The following is a 25371-nucleotide window of genomic DNA, read 5'->3' as shown; positions in this document are numbered from 1 at the left end:
TTTGGCAATATCCTCTCTGTTCAAGACATATTCTTACTTTCAGAATACTCAATGACTGACTCTTTATGAAACTGATTATATACTTTAACAGAAGATTCCACTCTCTTCCATTCTGATAAGGCTGGTTAATGGTTAATATAATAAATAATGAATAAATAAAGCCTGCAGACTCAACACCTACAAAGAGTTTCTGCTTCTTCCTTACATTCACCTCAAGTTCCAGCTATAATCTAAAGATCAACAGTTAACCTTGGGGAGACATGTCAAAAGAACTTTGGTAAAGGTATGTATCATGGACTTATAACTAACACTGCTGCTGCTGCTGCTGCTAAGTCGCCTCAGTCGTGTCTGACTCTGTGCGACCCCATAGGCAGCAGCCTGCCAGGCTCCCCCGTCCCTGGGATTCTCCAGGCAAGAATACTGGAGTGGGTTGCCATTTCCTTCTCCAATGCAACTAACACTACATGGAACAAATTAACTATGCGTAACGCTGACATCATTGCTATGGCCAGACACTGTGTCTGAGTTAGGATTTCCAGAACTGTTTTGCTCCAAAAGCAGAAGATAACGTGAATAGACCATTTATGTCCAAAATCAACAGAACACAATCTCTCAGATGCTAGAAGCCACTGATTACCATGCACACTCCATGATTTTGCCCTTTATTCTCTTGGATATTTTCTTCTGTCTCAAGATTCCAGACTGTCAGTAAACACCCTGCCCTTTATTCTTAGTACTACCAAGACCTTTATCCTTGATAATCAACAAATGCAGGACTAATTCCTCAGACACTGGGAAAGGAAAATAATTCATATCCAAATTAAAGGGGAAAAAATGACTTGGTTACCATAGGAAGATCCAGATAGATACGAAATATATGAGACATTATCTCAAGTTTTAACAATAATTATTGAAGTTTTGTCTGTTACAGATGTCATGTGTGTGGTCTCCAGAGTCTTAAATAATGCATTCAGTTATCATCATGCCAGGTGACTCTGACTCAAAAAATAATCATCTGACCTAGAGGGGTGGGATGGGTGGGTGGGAGGGAGGCCCAAGGGGGAGGGGACATATGTATGCATATAGCTGATTCAAGTTGTATAGCAGAAACTAACGAAACATTGTAAAACAATTATATTACAATAAAATAAAAACAAGAAAAAATCACCTAAGAAAAAGAACAAAACGGCTTGGTGTTTACAGAGGTCAAAATTACTATCATCAAAAGCTTGACAAACACTCACAACCTCTCTTAACAATGGCACAGATCTTGACTGATCACTCCTAAATGGTAAATCCTCCAGTTTAGTTAAAAAATGATCAGAAGCAAAGAGTGAAAATTGAAACAGAAACCACAAATTGTCCCCAAACTCAGAAAAAACACTATGACTTAGAAGTCAGAAAAAGTGAACCGAATCAAACCACAATGTGCATTACAGACTATCAAAGCTCTTTTTTTTTTTTTTGACATTAGCTCATTATGTATGTTCCAGTACTACACAGAAACTGATCTGACAAAAACACTTCAGGGACTCGGGTGTACTAAAGATAAAATCACTGACCATTCCAGCAAGTCAACTACATCACATAGTGTAGCCAGTCCCTGCCCAGACTACTAACTTCCTCCCTAAATTCAGTCTGTGACCAATCTCTGCTCTGAAAATTCTGTGTATCCTCCTTTCTAACTCCCTCCTTCTGAGATGCCCCACCAGTTATTCTAGTATATGTTATTCCTTGCTGCAACAAGCTAAGTGTAACTGCATTTTGATAAGATATAGATGTGCTCCTAGTGGTCTCTGGTGACAGGCTTTAACCTCCCCAAGACAGGGAACTGGTGGCTTAGAATCAGGGATAGGAGGAAGACTTTTGTTACACACCTTTTAAAAGTTTATACCATATTATTGTATTACTCACCTAGAGACAGACATCTTGGAGGGCGAAGTCAAGTAGGCCTTAGGAAGCATCACTATGAACAAAGCTAGTAGAGGTGACGGAATTCCAGCTGAGCTATTTCAAATCCTAAAAGATGATGCTGTTAAAGTGTGGCACTCTATGCCGGCAGATATGGAAAACTCAGCAGTGGCCACAGGACTGGAAAAGGCCAGTTTTCATTCTAATCTCAAAGAAGGGCAATGCCAAAGAATGTTCAAACTACCACACAAATGCACTCATCTCACATGCTAGCAAAGTAACGCTCAAAATTGTCCAAGCTAGGCTTCAACAGTACGTCAATGGAGAACTTCCAGATGTTCAAGCTGGATTTAGAAAAGGCAGAGGAACCAGAGATCAAACTGCCCAACATCCATTGGATCATAGAAAAAGCAAGAGAATTTCAGAAAAACATCTACTTCTGCTTCACTGACACACTAAAGCCTTTGACTATATGGATCACAACAAATTGCGGAAAATTCTGAAAGAGATGGGAATACCGTACCACCATACCTGCCTCTTGAGAAATGTGTATGCAGGTCAAGAAGCAACAGTTAGAACTGGACATGGAACAACCGACTGGTTCCAAATTGGGAAAGGAGTACGTCAAGGCTGTATATTGTTACCCTACTTATTTAATTTATATGCAGAGTACATCATGCAAAATGCTAGCCTGGATGAAGCACAAGCTGGAATCAAGGTTGCCAGGAGAAGTATCAATAACCTCAGATATGCAGATGACATCACCCTTATGGCAGAAAGCAAAGAGGAACTAAAGAGCCTCTTGATGAAGGTGAATGAGGAGAGTGAAAAAGCTGGCTTAAAACTCAACATTCAAAAAACTAAGATCATGGCATCTGGTCCCGTCACTTCATGGCAAATAGATGGGGAATCAATGGAAACAGTAACAGACTTTATTTTCTTGGGTTCCAAAATCACTGCAGATGGTGACTGACTGTAGCCATAAAATTAAAAGACGATTGCTCCTTGGAAGACAAGCTATGAGGACAGGACATATATTAAATATAACCAGGACAGCATATTAAAAGCAGAGACATTACTTTGCCAACAAAGGTCCATGTAGTCAAAGCTATGGTTTTTCCAGTAGTCATATATGGAGTGAGAGTTGGATCACAAAGAAAGCTGAGTGCTGAAGAATTGATGCTTTTGAACTGTGGTGTTGGAGAAGACTCTTGAGAGTCCCTTGGACAGCAAGATCCGACCAATCCATCCTAAAGGAAATCAGTCCTGAATATTCATTGGAAGGACTGACACTGAGACTGAAGCTCCAATACTTTGGCCACCTGATGCGAAGAGCCTCATTAGAAAAGATCCTGATGCTGGAAAAGATTGAGGGCAGAAGGAGAGGGGACAACAGTGGACAAGATGGTTGGATGGCATCATTGACTCAATGGACATGAGTTTGAGCAAGCTTCAGGAGTTGGTGAAGGATAGGGAAGCCTGGGATGCTGCAGTCCATGGGGTCACAAAGAGTTAGACATGACTGAGCAACTTAACAACAACAACAAATTGTATTACTTATTCAAAATGTACAGAACTCTATTATAAATTAATCAATCCAATGGGAATACTACCAATATCTATTTTGGCTGCAACTCATCTAGGAATCGAAGAGTATTGCTGGATGTCAGAGAGGTAAATTCACCACCTGTTTCTACAAGGCTAGAAAGAATACTTTTGGGATTTTTTTTTTTTTTGGCCATGCTGTAAAGCTTGAGGGATCTTAGTTCCCCTACCAGAGATTGAACCCAGGCCTAGGCAGTGAAAGTGCTGAGTCCTAACCACTGGACTGCCAGGCAATTCCCAAAGATAACTAACCATTAATGGATCATCAATACATCATCAACAGATCTTGGTGTCCAAATTCAAAACCTCTTCCTATTGTGAAACTTAACAAATCTAAATCAGCCATCAGTTAGAGGTGATAATTTGCTTTGTATCTAATGTGAAACAAAACGTTATTACATTTTGTGTTTATTAAAATCAAACTTAATGACTGCCATTAAATAGCCTCGTAAGTGGAGCTATGCTTGATAAATATCATGGCTCACACTGTAAATAAAGTGAAGATTTTCAAGCTATTGTAAAACGTTTTTGAAAATCTCAAAGAATTTGCAAAAACAGAAAGTACAGCATAATGAATACCCCAGTATCAATGTTTAACCTTCTGCTTATCTTCAAATCACATCAAAGAAACCATATACTCAATGCAAAACAATTTTTAACAACATATACAAATTACTGTATATAAAACAGACCAGCAATAGGATTTATTATATAACACAGAGAATTGTATCTTGTAATAACTTATAATAGAAAATAATATAAAGCATATATATTATATAACTGAATTACTCTATGATACACCTGAAACTAACAATATACTATATATCCAGTATACTTCAAATTTTAAAAAATACTTATTTCTTCATCCATTTATTTGGCTGCGTCAGGTCTTAGCTGTGGGACACAGCATCTTCCTTCCATCACATGGGACATTTTGTCACAGCTCACAGATTCTCTAGTTGTAGTGGGCGGACTTAGTTGCTCCACGGCACGTGGGATCCCAATTACCCAATCAAGGTCAAACCCATGTCCCCTGCAAGGTGGATTCCCAACCCCTGGATGACCAGGGAGATCCCCATACTTCCATTTAAAAAAAGAATTTTTAAAAAACTAAAGTTCACAGAAAACAATAACTCCCACAAAACCAAATCTCTTAGAATGCCACCAAAGATAATCACTGTTAAAATTCCGGTACAGATCTTACTATTTTTAATAGTTAAATATTTTATTTTATAATCAGCTGTACTATACAATCCTGTAATCTGTCTCTTGGAAAATACTGCAGAATCCTCCTCTTATAACCTGTTTCTTTGAATTTTGTATTAAACTACTAAAATCTCACACCAACAAATATTCTTCTACAATAGAATTCTCAAAGTTTGCATCGTAATTCACCTAACCAATCTGCTATTATTAAACATTGCAGCTATTCTTATTAATTTTTGTGATCATGAGTAATGTAGAAAGAAATATCTTTGTTCATACCTCTATCATCTCATATGCTCACTGGTCATTCGAATTTACTCATTCATAAATTATCTATAAACAACATCTTCTTTGCTCACTTTTACTGTCCTTCTGAATGATTTGCTGTTCTTTAATTAGTATAAAAAATAACTAAGAATACACCCATGGATTAAAGCTAGTCATACAGTGCAAATATTTTCTCTCTGAAGCATACTTTGAAAAGGAGGCATTTCAACTCCAGGCAGTATTTCAAAGTAAATTTTATGCTGGGAAATAGATGGGGAAACAGTGGAAACAGTGTCAGACTTGATCTTTTTGGGCTCCAAAATCACTGCAGATGGTGACTGCAGCCATGAAATTAAAAGATGCTTACTCCTTGGAAGAAAAGTTATGACCAACCTAGATAGCATATTCAAAAGCAGAGACGTTACTTTGCCAACAAAGGTCCATGTAGTCAAGGCTATGGTTTTTCCAGTGGTTATGTATGGACGTGAGAGTTGGACTGTGAAGAAAGCTAAGCGCCAAAAATTGATGCCTTTGAACTGTGGTGTTGGAGAAGACTCTTGAGAGTCCCTTGGACTACAAGGAGATCCAAACAATCCATCTTAAAGGAGATCAGTCCTGGGTGTTCATTGGAGGGACTGATGCTAAAGCTGAAACTCCAATACTTTGGCCATCTGATGCAGAGAGCTGACTCATTTGAAAAGACCCTGATGCTGGGAAAGTTGAGGGCAGGAGGAGAAGGGGATGACAGAGGATGAGATGGTTGGATGGCATCACTGACACAATGGACATGGGTTTGGGTGGGCTCCAGGAGTTGGTGATCAACTGGGAGGCCTGGCATGCTGTGGTTCATGGGGTCGCGGCGTTGGACACGACTGAATGACTAAACTGAAGTCATCTGCACCAAATCCTGGATTAATTTTAGGGTATAGCTCCCTTAACTTCTTTTTTAAAAATAAGCTTTATTGAGGTGTATTTAGGAACAGTAAACTGTATCCACTAATGTGCACAATTCGATAAAATATGACACATCTCCGTTTGTCAAACCACAACCACAATCAAGATATGAAACATTTCCATTACGCTTGAAAGACCCTCTCCTCTACCTCCCAGCACCACTGCTCTACTTTCTGTCACTACACATGAATTTTGCACTTTTTATTTTTGTATGAATGGAACAGTCCAGGTTTTAGTTTTTTTGTGTCTGGTATTTTTCATAAACATAGTGGTTTTGTGATTCACCTGTGCTGTCGAATATATCAGTAGTTTTTATCTTTTTATTGCTGACTAGGCCCCACTGTGAGGATTTACCATGAGGCCATTCATTTATCCACTGAATATTTCCTGGTTTGGGCTATTATGACCAAAGCTGCTATAAACATTTGTGCACAAATCTTATTTTCATTCAGTTCAGTCGCTCAGTCGTGTCCGACTCTTTGCGACCCCATGAATTGCAGCACGCCAGGCCTCCCAGTCGATCACCAACTCCTGGAGTTCACTCAGACTCACATCCATCAAGTCCGTGATGCCATACAGCCATCTCATCCTCTGTCGTCCCCTTCTCCTCCTGCCCTCAATCCCTCCCAGCATCAGAGTTTTTGCCAATGAGTCAACTCTTTGTATGAGGTGGCCAAAGTACTGGAGTTTCAGCTTTAGCATCATTCCCTCCAATGAACACCCAGGGCTGATCTCCTTCAGAATGGACTGGTTGGATCTCCTTGCAGTCCAAGGGACTCTCAAGAGTCTTCTCCAACACCACAGTTCAAAGGCATCAATTCTTCGGCGCTCAGCTTTCTTCACAGTCCAACTCTCACATCCATACATGACCACTGGAAAAACCATAGCCTTGACTAGACGGACCTCTGATGGCAAAGTAATGTGTCTGCTTTTGAATATGCTATCTAGGTTGGTCATAACTTTTCTTCCAAGGAGCAAGAGTCCTTTTAATTTCATGGATGCAATCACCACCTGCAGTGATTTTGGAGCCCAAAAAAATAAAGTCTGACACTGTTTCCACTGTTGCCCCATCTATTTCCCATGAAGTGATGGGACCAGATGCCATGATCTTTGTTTTCTGAATGTTGAGCTTTAAGCCAACTTTTTCACTCTCCTCTTTCACTTTCATCAAGAGGCTTTTGAGTTCCTCTTCACTTTCTTCCATAAGGGTGGTGTCATCTGCATATCCAAGGTTATTAATATTTCTCCCGGCAGTCTTGATTCCAGCTTGTGCTTCATCCAGCCCAGCGTTTCTCATGATGTACTCTGCATAGAAGTTGAATAAGCAGGGTGACAATATACAGCCTTGACGTACTCCTTTTCCTATTTGGAACCAGTCTCTTGTTTCATGTCCAGTTCTAACTGTTGCTTCCTGACCTGCATATAGGTTTCTCAAGAGGCAGGTCAGGTGCTTTGGTATTCCCATCTCTTTCAGAATTTTCCAGTTTATTGTGATCCACACAGTCAAAGGCTTTGGCATAGTCAATAAAGCAGAAATAGATGTTTTTCTGGAACTCTCTTGCTTTTTCCATGATCCAGCAGATGTTGGCAATTTGATCTCTGGTTCCTCTGCCTTTTCTAAAACCAGCTTGAACATCTGGAAGTTCACAGTTCACATAGTGCTGAAGCCTGGCTTGGAGAATTTTGAGTATTACTTTACTAGCATGTGAGATGAGTGCAGTTATGTGGTAGTTTGAGCATTCTTTGGCATTGCCTTTCTTTGGGATTGGAATGAAAACTGACCTTTTCCAGTCCTGTGGCCACTGCTGAGTTTTCCAAATTTGCTGGCATATTGAGTGCAACACTTTAACAGCATTATCTTTTAGGATTTGAAACAGCTCAACTGGAATTCCATCACCTCCACTAGCTTTGTTCGTAGTGATGTTTTCTAAGGCCCACTTGACTTCACATTCCAGGATGTCTGGCTCTAGGTGAGTGATCACACCATCGTGATTATCTGGGTCGTGAAGATCTTTTTTGTACAGTTCTTCTGTGTATTCTTGCTCTTGGGTAAATACCTAGGGGTGGAGTGCCAGAGATGTAAGGTCAGATGTATAATTAACATATGAGGAGACTGTCGAGCAATTTTCCCCAAGGACTTTTACAACTTTACATTCCCACCAACGGTGCCTGAGAGCTTGTCACTGCACATCCTTGTTAGAACTTGATCCCTGTCCCTTCAATTTCAGCCATTCTAATGGGTGTGTCATGGTAGCTCACTGTGGTTTTAATGTGTACTTCTGTAATAGCTAATGATACCAAATATCTTCTTGTCTACCACTGGCTATTTATACATCTTCATTTGCGACTTGTCTGTTCAAATCGTGCCCATTTTTAAATTTTGCTGGTTGGCTTATCAGTGAGTTGTTCTTTATATATTCTTAATAAAAGTCCTTTGTAAGACACACCTAGTGTATTTTCTCCCAGTCCAAGGCTTGTCTTTCATTCTCTTAACAAAACATATTTAGAACAAAAGATTTTAATTTTGATGAAGTCCAATTAGCAGTTTTTATAGTTCTTGGTTTTTGTGACTTAAGAAAACTTTGTCTACCCCAAGGTCACAAAGATTTCTTCTAGGTTTTCCTTACAGTTCAGTTCAGTTCAGCTGCTCAGTCGTGTCCAACTCTTTGTGACCCCATGGACTGCAGCATGCCAGGCTTCCCTGTCCATCACCAACTTCCCATAACTTACTCAAACTCATGTCCATCAAGTCGGTGATGCCACCCAACCATCTCATCCTCTGTCGTCCCATTCTCCTCCCGCCTGCAAACTTTCCTAGCATTAGGGTCTTTTCCAGTGAGTCAGTTCTTTGCATCAGATGGCCAAAGTATTGGAGTTTCAGCTTCAGCATCAGTCCTTCCAATTAATATTCAGGACTGATTTCCTTTAGGATGGACTGGTTGGATTTCACTGCAGTCCAAGGGACTTCAAGAGTCTTCTCCAACACCACAGTTCAAAAGCATCAATTCTTTAGTGCTCAGCTTTCTTTGCGATCCAACTCTCACATGCATACGTGACTACTGGAAAAACCACAGCTTTGACTAGATGGACCTTTGTTGGCAAAGTAATGTCTCTGCTTTTAATACGCTGTCCTAGTTGGTCATAGCTTTTCTTCCAAGGAGTAACTGCCTTTTAATTTCATGACTGCAGTTATCATCTGCAGTGATTTTGGAGCCCAAGAAAATAAAGTCTGTTACTGTTTCCATTGTTTCCCCATCTATTTGCCAAAAAGTGATGAGATTGGGTGCCATGATCTTCGTTTTCCGAATGTTGAGTTTTAAGCCAACATTTTCACTCTCTCTCTTTCACTTTCCTCAAGAGGCTCTTTAGTTCTTCTTCACTTCTGCCATAAGGGTGGTGTCATCTCCGTATCTAAGGTTATTGATATTTCTCCCAAGTTTACAAAAATGGTAACATTTCGCTTTTACATTTAGGTCTGTGATCCATTATTAAATAAGCCTTGTGTAGGCTAAGTGTCAGATTTTACTTTTCTCCACACGGATATCCAGTTGTCCCAACACCATTTGTTGTAAACGTTTTCTTTTCACTGCTGAATTGCCTTATCAAAAAATCAAGTGACCATTTATGTGTAGCTCTATTTCTGGACTCTGCTCCTTTCCATTTATCTATCTGTCTGTAATTTTCACATTTACCACACTGTCTTGATTACTGTAGCTTTACAATGAGTCTTAAAATCAGTAGTGTGAGTCCTTCAAGCTTGTTCTTCCTTTTTAAAATCAGTTTGCTTACTATTTGCAATAGCCAAGTCATGGAAATGTCCATCAACAGACGAATGGATAAAGATACGGTGTACACACACACACACACACACACACACACACACACACACACACAGAGGAATACTACTCAGTCATAAAAAAACAATAAAATAATGTCATTTGCAGCAAACATGCATGGGCCTAGAGATACTCATACCAAGTGAAGTCTGAAAGATAAAGACAAATATCATATGGTATCACTGACATGTATAATCTAAAATATGATACAAATGAACTTATTTACAAAACAGAAACAGACTCACAAGCATACAAAATAAATTTAGGGTTACAAAACAGGGAAAGAAGGGCTGAATTAGGAGTCTGGCCTTAGCAGATACAAACTATGATGAATAAAATGGATAAGTAAGGACCCACTGTAGAGCACAGGGAACTATACTCAAAATCCTGTAATCAACTATAATAGTAAAGAATATATACATATTATATATATATACAGCACGCCAGGCTTCCCTGTCCTCCACTGTCTCCCAGAGTTTGCTGAAGTTCATGTCCATGGAGTCAGTGATGATATGTAACCATCTCATCCTCTGCACCTCCTTCTCCTGCCCTCAATCTTTCCCAGCATCAGGGTCTCTTCCAATGAGTCAGTTCTTCGCCTCAGGTGGCCAAAGTACTGGAGCTTCAGCTTTAACATCAGTCCTTCTGGTGAATATTCAGGGTTGATTTCCTTTAGTATTTCTAGAAGTATGTTTGTTTAAATCATGAATGGGATGTTGAATTTTTGTCAAACAGTTTTTCTGAATTTACTGAGGTAATGCTATGTGTTTCTCCTTTATTCTGTTAATACGTAGATTATATTCATTGATTTTCAAATGTTAACACAACTTTGCATTACTGAGATAAATCCTACTTGATAATAACATGTTATTCTTTTTGTTAGTACATTAAATTTGCTAATATAAGTTAGCTACAATCTCTGTTGCTAAATTATTTATATGGTGCTAGGTTGTCAAAAGTATCCAAAAAACACTTTTCAGTATAGGTGTCAGATTTCAACTTTCTTAACTATAGAGTCACAAAAAATAATAGTGATCATAATGATAATTGTTGTCTGCTAACTACAAAATAGCCATTATGCTGAGGGCTTTACGTACATAGTCTCATCTAACCTAATAACACTCTATGAAGTATTATTATCCCCACTTGACAAATGTGAAAACCAAGGCTCAGGGAAGTTAGAAATTTTGTCCAAAATCTCACAACTAGTAAGTAACTGGAGGAGCTGGAATCTGATCTCAGGTTGATTGATTCCAGAGACTAAGTTCCTTTGCTATAGCGAAAGTCACTCAGTCGTGCCTGACTCTTTCCAATCCCATGGACTGTCCATGGAATTCTCCAGGCCAGAATACTGGAGTGGGTAGCCCTTCCCTTCTCCAGGGGATCTTCCTAACCCAGGGAATGAAATCCTGGTTTCCCACATCACAGGCAGATTCTTTACCAGTTGAGCCACAAGGGAAGCCCAATAACTGAAGTAGGTAGCCTATCCCTTTTCCAGCAGATCTTCCCAAGTCGAGAACTGAAATGCGTCTCCTGCATTGGAGGAGGATTCTTTACCAACTGAGCTATCAGGGAAGTCCTCTGCTATAGTGCTTCATCAAATAATCTCTAATAGTTTGTCTTCATACATAAATCAAAGTAAAAAAAAAAAAAGGTTAGAATACAAATAATCTCTCTGGAAAGCCACTAAAATTTAAGTTTAAATGAGTACTATGTAGACATAACACACAATAAATAAATTCATATGCAAATATACTCAAGAAAGCGAAAGAATTTTATACAATCCAGGATTTTACACAATTCAAGATTTTACGGAATTCACGGTTATACAATGTTACTAACTGAAAAATAAAACACTCAGTACCTGAAGAGATCTAAGTTCCTATAGCTGGCCTTCCTAAAATCCTATTTAATAGTGATTATTTGTTAAAACCTTAAGTTCTAAAATCTATAGGAGACAAAAAACTGCAAAGGTTCTTTAAGTAAAAGTAGAAAATACGAGGGAGGTAATTATATTCTAAGTTAAATAATTCAGTATTTATCAAGCATCTACTACATACTCATACTGTCTAGAAGGTCAGGTATAGATTATATAACTACAACACATGAGTTTACCTTAAAGAGATTCATATTCTATTTAAGCACACAAAATAATTAATGTAATGTCAATATTATATCAAAAAATAAGATGTAAATTCAACACAGAACAGTTAAGCAATATACTGTATTGGAAGTATTAGCTGTATGAAAGACTATAGAGGGGATTATCAGTAGATGGCTACAGAAATCGGGGAAGGGCATCAGAAAGCTGAAACCTGAGCTGGAAGTCTGGGTCTTCTGGAAATTCCAAAGCTGCTTTCTCAATCTTCATTTTTAGGTACTTATTTCCACTCTTGGCACCAAAATAAAATAAACAGAAGGTATACTAAAAGGGAGAAAAGAGGAAATTCGAAACACAGATGTAATATACTGCCTGTAGACCCAGATTTGATCTCTGGGTTGGAAAGATCCCCTGGATAAGGGAATGGCTACCCACTCCCGTAGTCTTGCCTGCAGAATCCCATGGACAGAGAAGTCTGGTGGGCTAATAAGTCCATGGGGTCACAAAGAGTCAGATATGACTGAATGACTAACACTTTACACATATTTTTAATGAAATAGTTAAAAAAATAAATTTACATAAAATGGTATAGAAAATAATATAAATACTATGAACACCCATGTACCTACCACATAGATTTAAAATATTAAGCCTGCTATATCTGTTTCAAATACTTTAAAGAACTAGAATGTTACAATTATAATTGAAGACAGCCTCCATCCTTTTCCTTCATTCCAGAGGTAATTAGTACCATTAAGTATTTGTGTATCATTCCCAATGTCAATTTCTTTATATATATATAATTTTGCTTAAATATATTTATACACAATATATTTAAAATTTTTATATATGTATCATACTGTGTATCCTTTTGTAACCTGGATTTTATATTCAATGCTGCTTGCCAGATTTATCTGGAATGAGGCCAAGGTACCCATATTTCCTTCATTCTTTTTTTTAAGCTCCACAGGTGATTCTGTTTGGTAACCAGAGTTCAGAATCATCATTCTAAGCCTTAATACATTTATCCAAGGAAGTTTTTAGTGCTCCCAAACTGCCAACATATTTTAACCTAGTTTTTGCCCTGAGACAGTTGCTATTAGATTACCTAGATTGCGGGGAAAAAAAAGAAAAAAACCTATTGTATAACGCTTTCAACTCAGAAGCAAAAACCCTAATCAAATCAAGTTTATATAGGATTCAAGACAATAAGCAAACTATAAAAATGAGTTTCTGAAGGGAATGGGTGTGGCAACAAAGGGGTAGTAACACAAGAGTCTTATGGTGGTGATTCAGTTGAGTATCTTGATTGTGGTTGTAGCTATAAACATGTGAAACTGCATACAGCTACATACACATACACACACACACACACACACACACACACACACACACAAGTCCATGTATAACTGGTGAAACAAATAAGCTCTCTGGATCGTGCCAATGTCAATATCTTAATTTTGGTACAGTACTTTGGCAGTGTGAGATACTGACACTGCGGAAGAGACCTAGGGGAGGGTGTATAGGACTTTCCTGTACATTTCTTTGCAACATCTTGTAAATCTAGAATTATCAAAAAAAATTTTAATAAATTTTAAAAACTAAGTTCTTACAGTACACTGAAAAAATTCTGCAGCCTTTTCATGGTCAAATTCAACTCAATACACTGCTTTAATATACATCCACTACATAAATGATACATAGTTTCATATGTCTAACATCTGATGCAGAACTGCATTAAAGAGAAAGACCACATTGGTGACAACCACGTTAATCCTGCAGGAAGTATAGGAGAGAAACCTTAAAAGTTACTGGCCTTTAAGCTATTATTTTTAGATTATTGTGTGGTCTTATCCTCATGGGACACTAGGATTTACCTAAATAGCTGTCTCTGTTCACTGCAAATAACCCTGCTTTCATTCCTATTTTAAGCCAACAAGCCTGCCCTACTTTTGCAGCTTATTTCCTAATCTCCTCACCTGCCTTTCCAATCATGAACCAGTTAAACACCACTTAAGAGGTTATATTAACTATTATTAGTGAAAGTGGTATGTACATTTCAGGTCCTTTAATAACTAATCAGAAAAAATTTTATTTCAATAATCTGAAATCACTCTTTCAGATTATTCTCTCTGTTCTTTGACAGTCACAGAATTCACCTGTCTTCAAGAAATCATAACTTTACAGTAATCATATGTGTTCAATAAAACTTGCACAATAGTAAAAAACAACAACAACAACTAACTTACTTTCATGAATAAATCCACCAATTACCTTTATTACTCTGGCCCTTCATTAAAACTATCCTATTTTGTTTTTAAACTTCCACAAAGCCTTAAGTCACAAGAATAAAAGGTACCAAGGCATACATACAAAAAAAAAAAAAAAAACCTCCCACAAATTAAGTCTTACCTAGTAGGGCCACTGACCAACCGTTAAAGTTTAAACTTGAAAGGATTATCAATTTATAGAGTGAAAGGGGCAAAAATTTCTTACCAGATATAGTCTATGGTTTAGTCATCTGCTCTTCCCGGTGGTATTAGTCATAGGAAGCTCCACAGTTCTAATTTTCTGTTACATTTTTGGGAAATTATCACAGACTATACTGAGTACTTTTCAAGACAGCAATTAAGCTTCTGAGTATAACCAAAAATATGTTGCTTATAGTAAGAACTCACCAAATGTGTTTCTGAACACATGATTTTCAAAATTCTATCTATACTATAGAAAAGGAAATTTTCACTATTTTGACTAGGCATTTAAGTTCTTTCAAAAGCTAAGGACACAAAAGTTGGAAAACATATAACACTGTTAAGCTATCATTGACATATACCACTTAAAATCAAACAGATCTGGGGTCAAATCTCACCAAGATTCAAGAATTCATTTAATAAAGAATAGCTAACATTTTTTTAAGCACCCACTATGGGCAATATGCTAAGCACTTTATATAATATGAAATATAATCTTTAAATTCTGAGGTAGGTACAGTTATCTCCGATTTTAAAATTCAAACAAGGAAAAGAAGTCACACAACTAGTAATCAGCAGTTCCCATGCTCTTTCCTACACTGTCTTCAATAAAGTTAAGTTTCTTAGGCTTTCACTTAGACATTTACTAAGCACCTATGGTCTAGGCACTGTATTCAGCATTAAGAATACACAGTTCTTAGAGACTTCCCTGGCAGTCCAGTGATTAAGACTCTACCTTCCGATGCAGTGGGTGCAGGTTCGATCCCTGGTCAGGGAGCTAAGATCCCACATGTCTTGGGGCTAAAAAACCAGACAGAAGCAATACTGTAACAAATTCAATAAAGACTTCAAAAACTGGTCCACACCAAAAAATAAAATAAAAAATACAGTTCTTGCACTTGAAGAGAACAGTTTAGTACAAAGAATAAATTAGAAAGCATTTCCAATTAGAAATGAGAATGAATAAAGAACATTAAAATATTTTCAGAAATTTGTAAAGCAAGTGAGAGTGCTCATGGGAGCACGTAGGAGGCAAATATCTCGTTCTTCTGATGAGGATGAGAGCAGCTAATACGTACTGAGCATTTACCAAGTGCCTGTCGCTGTACTCTATGGAGTTTATTTAATCCTTACAACTATCTGGCTTACCTGGTGGCTCAGCGGTAAAAAGTCTGATCCAGGTTCAATCCCTGGGTCAGGAAGATCCCCTGGAAAAGGAAATGGCTTCCCATTCCAATATTCTTGCCTGGGAAATCCCATGGATCGAGGAGCCTGGCGGGCTACAGTCCATGGGATTACAAGAGTGGGACACGACTCAGCAATTAAACCACCACCACCATCCTACAAGCTAAGTTTTATCGTCCCTCTTCCTCAAATAGGGAAACTGAGGTAAAACAAAGGTAAGTGATTTGTCCAAGGTTATGCAGATACTAAAAGAAGCCCAATTTCAATCATTCATCTGACTTCAAAGCCCAAGTTCTAAAACAATTACTCATACAGCCTCCTAGTAAAAGAGAAAAAGTTTCTCAGCAGTCTTCTTGGCTAAATCCTGAAAGATAAATAGGAACTAGTCACGTTAGGGGGCAAGATTTTATATAGAAGTGGTGCAAAGAATCCTTTCACAGATACAGCACGGCATGGGATTCTAGGGGACAGCAAGGAGTAGGAATGTAGGTTCGGGAATGGGGGTGTGAAATAAGGAGGAAGTAACACAAGGTTAGAGGGTAAGCACAAGGGAAACTTCCGCATCAGCAAAGGTGGAGTTTACCCTACGGGCTGCAAGTGTTCATGAAGGATTTCAAGCACAAGAAAGATTCTTTATATCATCCAAGGATCATGATGGCATCATGAGATTAGATTAAATCGCCCTAGCAAGAGGCTCAGAGAAGGCAATGGCACCCCACTCCAGTACTCTTGCCTGGAAAATCCCATGGATGGAGGAGCCTGGTGGGCTGCAGTCCATGGGGTCGCGAAGAGTTGGAGCGACTTCACTTTCACTGAGCGACTTCACTTTTCACTTTCATGCACTGGAGAAGGAAATGGCAACCCACTCCAGTGTTCTTGCCTGGATAATCCCAGGGACAGGGGAGCCTGATGGGCTGCCGTCTATGGGGTCGCAGAGTCGGACACAACTGAAGCGACTTAGCAGCAGCAGCAGCAGCAAGAGGCTACTGCAACAGTATTAATATAAGCAAGAAGTGACAGAGGAAGATGAAGCAGTAGCTTATGTAGAAACCAGAAGTCCACAGACCTGAGTCTGATAGAATGGGATATGACATATAAGGGACAGCAAAGAGTCTGGCCTGATTCCCAGGCTTGTCATCTGAGCCAGTGACTAAATGGGTAAGTGGTGTGATTAACAGGGATGGGAAATATACTTAGGAAATCCTTTCCATCTTCTCTCCTTCTTAGTCCTTTTTAATATTTATTTTATTCCTTTACCACTTTTCTCACTTCAGTCTCACCAAAAAGAAAAACAAGTCTGTCGTGATATCTGTTCGGGTAATGTTTGAATGTTCCATAATTCTGAATTACATTTATAAGTCGATTAAGCCTCAGTTTGCTTGTTTTCAACACATAGCCATCAAAATAATCTTGCTCTCTCCTTAATGGAATCACTGCCAACTGATCATTGACAGTTTTCAGTTGCCCCTCGTCCTTCTCCTCTTCTTCATTAGGCCACTTCCCTTCTCTGAACTTATTTACCCCTCCTCTCAATTCCTTTAGTCAAGTACACTTTGTTTCTCCATCTTTACTTCTGCATGCTCTTCCATGCCCGACTATGTAGCTGCAACAACCTCTTTTCCTACTAAACAAGTAGCCATCACTCCACGTCAGCTGTATATACTTTAAAACTCATGTTCTAAACAAAACAAAACAAAACTCATGTTCTTCTCTTCAGCATGCCTTCACTGGGCCACCAGTGCATCCTCAAATTGACAGTGCCTTTCTCGAGTCTGGTTACTGGAGGCATCTCTTAACTGTACTCTTTTTCTCTCTCCAACTTTATATTCTGAAACACTGAAATTCTATCAAAAAGTGAAAGAATACTAAGATGAATATCCATTTGCTCTTCACTCATATTCCCCACTGGACTTCCCAGAGGTGCTAGTGGTAAAGAACCTGCCTGCTAATGCCAGAGACACAAGAGACATGGGTTCGATACCCGGGTCAGGAAGATCCCCTGGAAAAAGAAATGGCAACCCACTCAAGTATTCTTGCCTGGAGAATTCCATGGACAGGGGAGCCTGGCAGGCTACAGCCCACTGGGTCACAAAGAACCCAACACAACTGAAGCAACTTAGCATAGACCACGGTAAACATTTTGCCACTTTTGCTTTCTCTTTCAACAAACAGATTTCTTTTCCCTAAACCATTTGAAAACAAATGGCAGACATCATGACATTTCAATCTAAATGCTTCATCAGGTATCACCTCAGAATAGGAACATTATCCTTTATGACCACAATAGCCTATCACATACCCAAGACATTTAATTTTGAATTTCTATATCTAATATATACTCCATATTCAAATTTGCCCAGTTGTCCTAAAAATGTCCTCTATGGCTCATTCATCTTCCCCATCCAGCCTTGGCACTGTACTTGACTGCCATTTCTCTTTCATCTTTTCTCATCTAGAATACTCTTCTTGCCTTTTTAATTTTTCATCACTGTGACATTTTTGAAAAGTTCAGACCATTTGTCTTACAGAAAGTCCCATAAGTTGGATTTGTCTGATTATTTACTATAACTAGATAAAGGTTAAATATTTTTAACAAGGGTTACAGGTGGCTCAGTTGTAAAGAATCTACCTGCAATGCAAGAGATGTGGGTTCAATCCCTGGGTCAGGTAGATCTCTGGAGAAGGAAATGGCAACCCACTCCAGTATTCCTGCCTGAGAAATCCCAGGGTCAAAGGAGCTTGGTGGGCTACAGGCCGGGGGACACAAAGAATCAGACTCGACCTAGCGATTAAATAATAATTATCTCCTAGTGCTTATTTCATTCAGAATTTCACTCTCTTGGGTTGACACTGTCTGGACATTGCACCAAAACATCATGACTTGTTAGCATTCAATAAATCTAATAACAATCATCAAAGATACACATTCACTTAGCCAACTAGTATAGCATATTTTTCTGTCAACCAAGCTAGAGAGCCTAGTTACTAAGTTATACCCTCTTCTAATAACAAAGACTCAGGAAACTAAAAGATTTCATGATAAAAATCTAGTTTGCCAACAAAATAAAACTGAATATAAGGAACCAAAGTTCTCTCTGCATACATCTGAATAATCAGGCAGATTATAAAGATAACAAAATCAGGTATGACTTAGGTTAGGATGAAATTTTTTTATCTTTTTAACATAAAAATGTTAAAATAGAACGCTATATTCTATTAATGACTGCACCAAAGGATGATGATTTAAAAATACCTCTTTATTTCTATTAGTCCTTTAGCAATTAAGCAGCAGCAAAGCCCCAAAATGACTACAGATATAACAGAATTAGTTGAATAATTTTGTCTCTTTTCCCAAAAATGTTACTTTAAGGGAAAGATACTCTGTTATCAAGTACTGCTTAGGAAAAAGTTTTTAATCAATTCTTTAATTCACTTTCAGTAATGAGTCCTTCTGGCGCTAGTGGTAAAGAACCCGCCTGCCAGTGCAGAAGATGTAAGAGACAGGGGTTCGATCCCTGAGTCAGGAAGATCCTCTGGAGGAGGGCCTGGTAACCCACTACAGTATCATCCATTGCCTAGAGAATCCCACGGACAGAGGAGCCTTGCGGGCTACGTTCCATAGGATCGCAAAGAGTCAGACACAACTGAAGCGACTTAACACGCACACAAGTCCTTAGCATTTGTCTCTCCAACGATCCAATAGCTTTTTTTTAACTCTACAGTAAAATGTGATGTTACTTTATAAAAGAAAATTTTATTATCAAGTGTCTGATATAATAAGGCTTTCATCACAATCACTATCATACAGGTAAAAAGAACACCTTATTCCTACTCAAAAAAAAAAAATTGTTTAAATTAAGAGATCCTTTCTGAATTTTGAGACTTTCACTTAGAGGTGTGAGTTTCAAACAGTCTTGGATGTCCAAGTGTTCAGATAGTTTGGCAGCTTGTTAATTACAACGGTAAACTAAGCATAACTGAAATACTTTTGACAAATTCAACAGATGTGTGCTACATGACTTGCTCACAATGAATATTTCTCCTCGAAAATATTTCTTCTAGGTTGGCACTGTATCAAATGATCAAAAATATAAAGGATCAAAATATGAATATGAGCACTTTCAAATTATTTTCATGTTGACTGAAACCATTATGAAAGGATTTAGGTAAAATTACCATATTTACATTAAAAGAATATGATTTGCACAATAAAAGGTTTAACATGACGTATATTAAATTCAAAGCATACCAGCAGATGGAAATACAGCTGATCCTTGAATAAGGAGAGGCTGAAGGGTGCCAACGCTGCACACACTAGAAAGTCCGCTACAACTTACAGTTAGCCCTCTGTACACACACAGGTGGTTTCTCCATACCCAAAGTTCCTCCGTATTCACGGTTCTACATCCTTGGATTCAACCATCTTCAGATCATGTAGCACCATAGGATACTATTGAGAAGATCCATGTATAACTGGGCCTACAGTTCAAACCTGTGTTGCTCAAGGCTCAACTGTATGAAAAGTATTAATGAAAGTAGAGTAATGAAAAGTATTAACAGCAGTTGCTTCTGTAAGGAACGAATATGAAGCCTTTGTTTTCTTCCCTTTTGCCTTCCACAATTTATAGGGTTAAGCATATATTTACAAGAAAAAATAATTTTAGCCCTTGGTAAATTCATTCTCATGATATGAAAATGGGAGAGGGAACGAACAGAAAATAAAAGAGGTATAAGTACCAGAGACAGAAAGGTTCAGGGTATACTAGTGGAAACAGTCATTTCTGGTCACACTACTCTTCTTAAAAAATTTTAAGAAAGCCGTGCGTGCGTGTGTGCGTGCCAAGTCGCTTCAGTTGTGTCCAACTCTCTGCGACCCTACGGACGGTAATCTCCTGGCAAGAATAATGGAGTGGGTTGTCATTCCCTTCTCCAGGGGATCTTTCCAACCCAAGGATGGAACCTGTGTCTCGTGTATCTCCCGCATTGGCAGGCAGGTTCTTCACCACTAGAGTTTCCTGGGAAGTCCAAGAAAGCCACAGCCACATTCAGTCCCAGTGCCAGAATATTAAACAGCCAGTAGTCTTCAAGGCGTGCTACAAATGACAGTACATTCTCTGACTATACAATATACTGGAATTTCAGGAGAATGGGAGAACTGTATCAAAAAAGAAACCTGACTTCTGTTAAAATCCATTTGGCCACCAAGTAACAAACTTAGACAATGCATTCTCCCTATCTGTCATGTAATGCACAGTGAAATTCCCTTGTTGCTGCTGAAAAGATTCAGTCCAGAGGAATAAAAACTTTTTATAAAAATCACTGTCAAAGGAAAAAAAAAAAAAAACCCTCCAATAGGAAAAGAAACTTGGAAACCAGAAAAAAAAAATCAAGCTGAAAGATTTTCACAATTCAATTGTTTGAATTTCTGCTCCAGACACAAGTAGTGATGCTCTAGTGCATATGGACTGTTCTAGAAACTCACACATAGATTAATTTTTAAAACAAAAAGCAAACAAATGAGCACCCATTGGGAGTACACTGCAGATGGCTCTCCATAAACATTTAATGAGTGAGTGAAATCATAAGAATTTTTATATTTTTTAAACACAAAATGAACACCTTCAACTGGGAGAGAAGAAACCAGCTGCCAGGGAATACAAGACAGACTGTATTATTGGTTTCTATGCTGTTATCCATGGGATTCCACCCAGATGTCCTTTAAATTATAGAAGAGGTATTTTCCTCAGAACTTCTTAACTTGTAATTTCATATGCTTTCTGATTCTGATATTTTTCAAATGGTTCATAATACTACACTGTCTTAAGCTTTTCACATCCATTATGTCATTTGCATGGCTGAGATGCTTGAGGAAGAAAGTATTATTAACTCTATTTTGCAGATGAGATTATTGAAGCAAAAAAAAAAAAAGGGTTTAACTAAAAAGGCAAGGTTAGAAAAAAAACAGGCAAGGTCACAAGTAAGGTTGAGAAGCAGGAGTAAAACCACTGGTCTAGTCCTTCATTTTAGGCAAGTTGCTGTTTAAAAGACACTTGAAATACAAATCACTCCCACCCACCCACTCTTCTCCACCATTTGCTCAAGCAAAACAATTAAGTAGACTTTAAAGTGAACAGGAAATGACAGAACCAAAAATAACTGGGGTGTGGTCTCACCTCTGAAAAAGCTTTCCAGCTGTGAATAAATGCAAACAATTCTGGCCAGACAAGATAACATTAGATCAGATTTAGAACCCAATACAACCAGGGGACCTTAGCTATAAATACAGTGACACCTTACTTTCTTAGAATAAACCTCAATATTTCAAACTCAGGAAAATGTAGATAAAAAGCAAGGTAAGTCACCAAGAAGCCACAATTGCCGTGCTCAAGTTCTCATGCTCAAGTTTTTACATACTAGACAAACCCATACAATCTAAGGGCTTGAAATCATTCATGTTTCATTTCTTTAAGAGTAATCTGATAACACAGTCATTTATAATTTCCCCAAAAAACAAATGTGAATCATACAGACTATGAGGGTGTTCACTTAACTATGGGCATGCCTAGCAATAAGTCAGCACCTGCATATTAGCTGCATTTTACTTTACTTCTGTATTTAACGATTTGAAAGGGTCATTTTAAAATGACCTTTGTATCTTTTATATCATTTCCTTTATAGCTTAGTGCATGTTATGGCAGAAATTATGTGCTACAATGGCGATCAGAATTTGAGATCTGTAAAGGTCTGAGGACTACCACTAAGCTTCACTCAGATCCTATTTATTCTGACTTGACACACTATTCTGGTTTATCTGGTTTCCCTGCCTACTTCAGCTTTTAAGTGGCAGATTAGAAGGGCATATTTTGACAGATAAAGAACAGTACTGAAGGAGATAAACTAAAAACAGACAAAAGCACTAAACTGGTATAGCAGTGAGGAGTCATTTTAGCACAAGAGGAAACTGCCAACACCCTTATATAGCAGAATGCACCGGCCATATTAACTGCATGGGACAGAAATTAATGTACATTATGATGACCTTGATTTATCAAAGAAGACTGTCTAACAGATTCTAAATCTTAAAGAGATGATTATATACCCTTGATGAGTTATGTACTATGAAAACTGACATTAAAATGGTCAAAATAATTTAGCAGTTAAAGGGCTGTCAGTTAGATGACCAATTCTCTTAAATCTCTAATGATAGCAGACAAATGCTGAGGAGGTAAATCTCAAAAATCCCATTATATTTAATAAATATTATATAGTGTAGATAATTAACATTTATGATCAATACTTATGATGATGACTTTCTGGGTGGAAACTACATGATACATTAAAATTATATACTGCAGACAATCAACTTTTATGATGCTTAATGTTTCTGGAGGTGGGGGGGCCCTAAGTTATAACTAAAACTCTTTCCCTTCATTGACCATTCAATCATTTTTCTCCACTAAGAGAAAAATGTTTTCTCATCACCAATCTTGGTTTCTTTTCTTCATATAATTACCAAAATAAAAAAATAAAAGTATTTTAAGAGTTCTCCCCACTTACAACTAACCCCTTTAATCTAGAGGTCACTAACACACCTGGATCTTGGTATATTCCCTTCTTATAAAATAGTGCTTTCAAACCCAGTATTAAAACTCAGAGAGAAGAGTTGTACTTAAGTCTTATGTCTGAACAAAAGAAGCACATAAATTAGTGGTTATGTTTAAACCACTAATCTTATTTTAAGGGCAGAAACAACTACAACATAAGGAACACTTTAGTCGATGTTGGACACCTGAATCAGAGAATATCATTTTCCAAGTCTCTATGGCCAAAAGGAAAATAAAACAACAATCATGTCAAGAGATCTGTAGATCCCTTTCAAATATCATAAAATGAATTTATTTGTATTTATTTCACTATATTGTTTCTTTTAGTAATAAGAGTGACGTGATGATCTGGAGAAAGTGGGCTAAAAGGTACATGGTATTCATACTTAAAACAGGTTGGGGAAGGGGCAAGAAATATCTGACCTTTCAGAAGAGGAGCGGCAGAAAGATCTGACTTGGAAGAGCCTACTTAACACCCTGCCCACATCACCCTAGATGGCTTCCCCCCAGGTAAGAGACTAAAAAGATGGAGATCCAGACTCTTTAGGAGTTGATAGGATTAGAAACACCCACCCTGCCTGGAAATCCGACACTACTGGAGATAAACGAGCAATCCCCAGCTAGCTACTGGTCCAGGTGCCACAGAAAACGCCTGGCGCCCCCGCCGGGCAGCCCCGGTGGGGATCCCCGCCTCCCGTCTCCCACACCCCTCCAGGTCCTCCTCCGGGATGGGCGCCGCCCGGGACCCCGCCGCCCCCCCGACTCCAGTCCTCGGCTCCTTCCCTCCCTCCGGCCCCGAGCCATCGCCCGGCCGAGGGCCGTTTCCCGCCGATCGACTGGAAGGCCTGGCCCGCTTGGCACCTTTGATGACGCGTTCGGTGGTGGAGAGGTGGAGGTTCCTCCCAGACATGATCCCCTCGGCCTCCTCCCGGTCCGGGGAGATCTCCAGACGTGCGTCCCCGCCTTCGCCTCCAGCGATCTCGGCTCCCCGGGGCCGGTCAACCGGCCGTGCCCCGGCCCCGCTTTATCAGGGCGGCCAAGGCACCAGAAGGAGGCGGCTGCAGCAGCCCGGCCTCGAATCCCACGGACACTATGCGGGCCCACTGACCGCTCCCTCCCGCGGCGCCGAGCCGGGAGCGCCCGCGACAGCAGATCAGGGAGGCTAGGCGGGCAGCCGCGGCTGCGCGCGGCCGAGACTTGTGCGCGCGGCCTGGCTCGTGCGCGCGCGCGCGCTCCCCCTGCTCGGCACCTCCCCAGCTTCCCTGCGGCGCGCGCGCCGCCGCAGCCGCGGTTACCGCGCCGAGGCCGTGAGCTCCGCAAGTTGCCCCGGCAGCTTGGTCGCCTGACCTCCAGCCCCAGGGCAGTAGACAACCTCGGCTTTACCGTTCGCGCGGAGCCCCCGAACCGGCGCTGCCGCCCTCCGTACACGCGCCTTTCCTTTCTCTCCTCCAGCTTCCGAAAGTCGGTCTTCCCCCTCTCCTCTGCCTGCCCTGCCCTGCAGCTCTGACTGCTTCTCAGCTGCCTGCGCCACCCGGGCCTGGAGCACCTAACACCGGGCCCTGGATCCCGCACCCAAAGGCCCAGCGGAACCGCGGCCATTTTGTGACCCGGCCCAAGCGTCCCGGCGGCTGTCTGGCGGAGCCGTGCGCATCCTGTCCGCCTGGGATCACCTTGCAGGGCGCCCTCGTCCTCCCAGACCTTCCCCACGGCGGGGCCTCCCTCCCTTTCCTCGGGGTCTCCCCTCCACTCTGTCTCTAGGAGTCGTTTTCAGTTTGATCCAGCTCCTTCCCACAGCTTACCCTCCCCCCAGTCACCAAACCCATTTAAACCCTGGTTTAAGTTATCATATTTGTCGAGAGAGCACCTAGTATATAGTGAGAACGATCGCGTGCATCCTAGTTCTAATCTAGTAGTGGAGAGTGGAGGGGGGTGGTTTCCGAGTGGGTGGGTAAGAGCCCCTCCACCCCCACACACACACCCCGACAGGTGCCACAGCCTCCTAGCTTCCTTTCCACTTGTCAGAAAGGGGACCGCAGCCCCCTCCAGGGAGCCCCTGGGCCAGATCTCCTCTGTGCAGGGAACTGACCTGTAAGTTCTGCGTGCCACCTACACAGCTGGAAGCAGTCCTTCTTCCCCTTTGACACAGTGACACAGTACCTGCCTCCCCCGTCATTCTTACCGTGGAAAACGATGGGCAAGTCTCGGTAGAGTCAATAATCTGGCTGACCTTT

General features: G+C 39.9%; 1 protein-coding gene across 4 annotated transcripts in view; it reads right to left on the bottom strand.

The window, feature by feature from the left end:
• Window positions 1-24288, bottom strand: part of PPP3CC (protein phosphatase 3 catalytic subunit gamma) — an 82759-nt gene extending 58471 nt beyond the window's left edge. For all 4 annotated transcript variants that reach the window (XM_052644588.1, XM_052644590.1, XM_052644589.1 and 1 more), the window contains exon 1: window positions 24002-24288. In XM_052644588.1, coding sequence (XP_052500548.1) covers window positions 24002-24050 — 49 coding nt within the window. In that variant the 5' untranslated portion in view covers window positions 24051-24288. The remainder of the gene's footprint in view (window positions 1-24001) is intronic.
• Between the last annotated feature and the right edge of the window lie 1083 nt (window positions 24289-25371).

Source organism: Budorcas taxicolor, chromosome 8, assembly GCF_023091745.1.
Source record: "Budorcas taxicolor isolate Tak-1 chromosome 8, Takin1.1, whole genome shotgun sequence".
NCBI lineage: Eukaryota > Metazoa > Chordata > Mammalia > Artiodactyla > Bovidae > Budorcas > Budorcas taxicolor.
This window is presented reverse-complemented; position numbering and strand designations above follow the sequence as displayed.